This window comes from Aegilops tauschii, chromosome 7 (assembly GCF_002575655.3).
Source record: "Aegilops tauschii subsp. strangulata cultivar AL8/78 chromosome 7, Aet v6.0, whole genome shotgun sequence".
Lineage (NCBI taxonomy): Eukaryota > Viridiplantae > Streptophyta > Magnoliopsida > Poales > Poaceae > Aegilops > Aegilops tauschii.
Genome location: NC_053041.3, coordinates 156,873,316 through 156,877,135, shown reverse-complemented (window position 1 = coordinate 156,877,135; position 3,820 = coordinate 156,873,316). Strand labels below are relative to the sequence as shown.

Below are 3,820 nucleotides of genomic sequence, written 5' to 3'. Positions count from 1 at the left end.
CGTCGAGGCACACAAAATTGATGTTTGGACCATCTCAATCGGAGGTCATATGCAAATTCTACGGCCCGTGCAAGGAGCAAGACGGAAATCTGGGCTAGATTTGGATTGAATCCAAGTTAGACTAGAACTAGCACTCTAGAACGTGAATTGATGTAATTTTTCTTGTAAAAAAGCCTAGATGAATCCTTTACTCGTACGGAAAGTCCATCCGCCTCTTATATATTGGGGGTGACGGTAGATTGAACGACACCAATCAAACAAATCAATCTACTACTTTTTCGAGTTCATCTACTTTTTTATCTCTCTCCCTTGTATCTTTCTTCTCGTTCTTCGCTGTTCTTCAAGTTTGGAGGCAGCGAATCCACGAGGCCCTAGGGGCGATTAGGTCGACCTAGGGCAGCCCATAGTCATCGCGCGCCCTGACGGGATCCCTCCCGGGCATGTGGGGTTTCGGGTCCTCAAAAGCATCCGCCTGTTGTTCTGCGTATCGCGGTGCCAGTCAGATCTCCTTCGATGTCAGCTACGGTGCATCACCTCTGGCGTCGAGGGTACACAGTGACGTGTTTGTGTGCGAACAGGCCTTCTTTTCCTTTTGAGGGGTTACCAACATGGCCTTCGGCAATACGTGTACATGTCCAACTCATCAAGGAATTTTTTTTTAGGCCATGAGTTCACATCGGAAAACTTCGGTTCTCCATCCCCCGCGTCACTCCTTCCCCACGGGCGACACGGGCGGTGACCCAGCCACATCGAGGTCACCGGCACCTCCCATCGACAAAGCTCGCATGGAGCTGGCAGCTGCAGGGCCTTCTCCCAGTGGTCGGTGGTGCTTCCATGAGCAGGGGAACTCCCGGTGGTCACCGGCACCATCCGGATGTTTTTTACACAAAAGTTGACATCCGAAAAAAAACCTAAAAACTAAAACTTCCCATCCAAACAGAAAGTTGTCATGCTTTACAATTAAAGTTTCCATCCACTTATAACTAAACTTGCCAAAACGTCATGCCGGAATTGCTTCGTGCCACACGTGTGACACTTATTAGAGTCCCTTCAAAAAACTTTTGCAATTTTGACGTGTAATTCACACTACTGTTTATTCAACACCCCTCAAAACATTCTCATTACAAACTGCTAATCAAGTGAAATAATAAATTTAAATGCAAAGAAAATTGTAAGGTCAGCAAACCAACTAAAAAAGCTACAACCCTCGACTGAAGGCATCAATCGCAAATTACCGAACAAATCAAATTAGAGAGGAAACCAACGGCTCTGATCCTCTGTGACTAGCATTTGGGGAGATCAGCCGGTGGGTGGGGGGGGGGGGGGGGGGGGCAACTTCTGGTTCGGAAGGCTTCCGTCTAGTACCAAACTAGAGCCCTCAACAAGAGAAGTCAATCGTAAATTTGCGAACAAATCAAACAAAACCAACGGCTCTAAGCCTGTGCGCCTAGCATTTGGGGAGATCGGCCGGCGGGGGGAGCAACTTCTGGCTCGGAAGGCTCCCGTCTAGCACCAGCCATGCCATTCTCAGTCCCCACGTTGTGTGCACCTCCAGATGGCAATGCATGAACCATACACCTGCACACGCTTGCATATGATACATATGAGCATGGACAAAAACATTATTCCAGTGCAACTTGTACTAAACTGTAGTTACCTGGGTTATCGGCGAGGAAGCGAATGGCCACCCACCCGCCGGCGGGCACCCCAACGGTGTTCCGTTCTACCGGGTCGACGAGGTTGAACTTGGCAGGGTCGTTCACGGCATCGTAGTTGCCAAACCCTTGCCCGACCACAAAGAAGTTGAAGCCGTGCAGGTGCAGGGGGTGACTCTCGAAGCCGAGGATGCTCGTGTCCTGCATCACCAGCTCCACCGAAGCGTTGAATGGCAGCACGAGGAGCTTGGTCCCCTTGGCCACGTTCGTGTTGTTCGGCGGCGCCCCCGTGTAGTTGAATTTCAAGAGGGGCGTGACCGGGAAGTTGGACCCGTAGACGCCCCGGGACATGCCGGTGAAGTGCGACTGGAGGAGCGCCGTGGAAGGGAGCACCAGGGAGACGTTGTTCATGGCCGCCGCGAACTGCGTCTTGTTGGTGGGCCCCTGGCACGTCGTCTTCGCGGGGCACGGGAGCGTGCCCAGCCCCACCGTGAAGAAGAACCGCTTGTCCACCGACTGTGGCACGGCAGCCGGGTACCGCGGCGTGGCGAGGCTGCGAAGCTTGGAGGTGAAGTTGGTGACGAAGCCCGTGTCGTTGAACCGCGGGAGAACCGGCTTGAACAGCGGCAAGTCCTTGTCAAAGCTTGCCACGGAGGGGGAGCCGGGCTTTTGGTACTCGATGATGCCGGCGACGGTGCTGTTGTCGAAGGTGCCGGGCCTGATGGTGGAGTAGGGCGCGGCGGACATGTAGAAGTTGGCCTTGGGGTAGAACGGCTTGGCGGTGAGGAGCACATTGGTGGTCTGGCCAGGAGAGATGATCAGGGTCTTGACGGTGAAAGGCTTGACGTAGACGGCGTCGACCTCGACGACGGTGAGCGTGTGATTGGCGACGGAGAAGAAGAGCTCGTCGTTGAGCGCGGCGTTGACGAGGCGCAACATGTACGTTTTTCCGGGTTCCACCTTCATTTTGAAAGTGTCTGCATCATGCACAACACCAAATATTAGTTAGCACGTTTTCTAACCTGTGACATTGGCTGGACATAATAGAAAGCACGTAGGTAGGAGTACCTTTGGCAGAGCAGTTGTAGAGCGGCCCAGGGAGCCCGTTGATGGTGAAAGCGTCGGAGATATTGGGTGCTCCGCCCGTCCGGAGCGCCTGCCTGACCACCGCCTCCGTGTCGGCCCTCCACCACTCGCCGAAGACGACGGGGACCTCCTTGTGCGGCGCGGGGAACGGGTAAGGCACGCCGTGCTTGGGGAGGATGATGATGGCGCCGTAGACGGTGGCGCGCAGCCAGGAGATGTGCGCGTGCCACCACAGCGTGCCGCGCTGCGCGGTGACGGTGAAGTCGTAGACGTAGCTCTGGCCCGTCTGGATGGGGCACTGCGTGACGTAGGCCGGGCCGTCGGCCCAGCCGGTGCGCAGCTGGCGGATGCCGTGCCAGTGCAGCGTCACGTTGTGCGCGACGCGGTTGGTGACGCGGACGACGACGCGGTCGCCTTCCCTCGCCACCAGCGCCGGGCCGGGGTACTCCCCGTTCACCGTCACGATGCTCTTGGTGCCGCACAGCCTCGTCACGTTCGCCATTTGCACCTGCGTGCATGCAGAGGCGTGGTCAAGGCGAACGCCATGCATGCAAGGATGTGATCAAATCAAGATACTAGATGAAATGAACTGTGGACATACATTGAAATCGTAGTGTCTGGTGACGCTCTGCGCTTGGACGATGAGCAGCAGCAGGGTTGCCAAGAGGAGAGAGCACGGAGCAGGAAGGCCAGAGCAGATAGCCATGGCCATAGCTTGTATCTTGAGGTAGCTCTTGACGAGCAGAGGACCAGATGATGGAGGGTGGAATGAGTGTTGAGACAAGCACTTGTGCTGAGTTTATATATGCACTGAACAGGAGGTCCCAAACGTGTGGCAACTACGTACCACCGGCCGGCCGGGCCGTTTGCTTGAGGTGCATGCATGAATGGTCGCACGACAGACAGGTGCCCATGCCTTAGGCGGCAATTTTCGTTATTTGGTGGATGAACTATCAGGGCTAGCTTCAAGGGAGAAGCTTGAGCTGGAGCGTGCTCTAGCTTTGGAGTGTGGCTACAGCCAGTGCACTCGATCTAGTTTAGCTTGCATGCCTGCCGCCGGGTTACGTACCGTTTCCGTT

General features: G+C 55.2%; 1 protein-coding gene across 1 annotated transcript; it reads right to left on the bottom strand.

The window, feature by feature from the left end:
• Nucleotides 1-1,322: 1,322 nt before the first annotated feature.
• Nucleotides 1,323-3,493, bottom strand: LOC109787120 (laccase-4-like). Its single transcript, XM_020345683.4, has 4 exons — nt 3,343-3,493; nt 2,724-3,249; nt 1,658-2,632; nt 1,323-1,578 (listed from the first exon to the last, which is right to left on the bottom strand). The coding sequence occupies exons 1-4, from the start codon at nt 3,451-3,453 to the stop codon at nt 1,448-1,450; spliced, it is 1,743 nt and encodes a 580-aa protein (XP_020201272.1). The 5' UTR covers nt 3,454-3,493; the 3' UTR covers nt 1,323-1,447.
• Between the last annotated feature and the right edge of the window lie 327 nt (nt 3,494-3,820).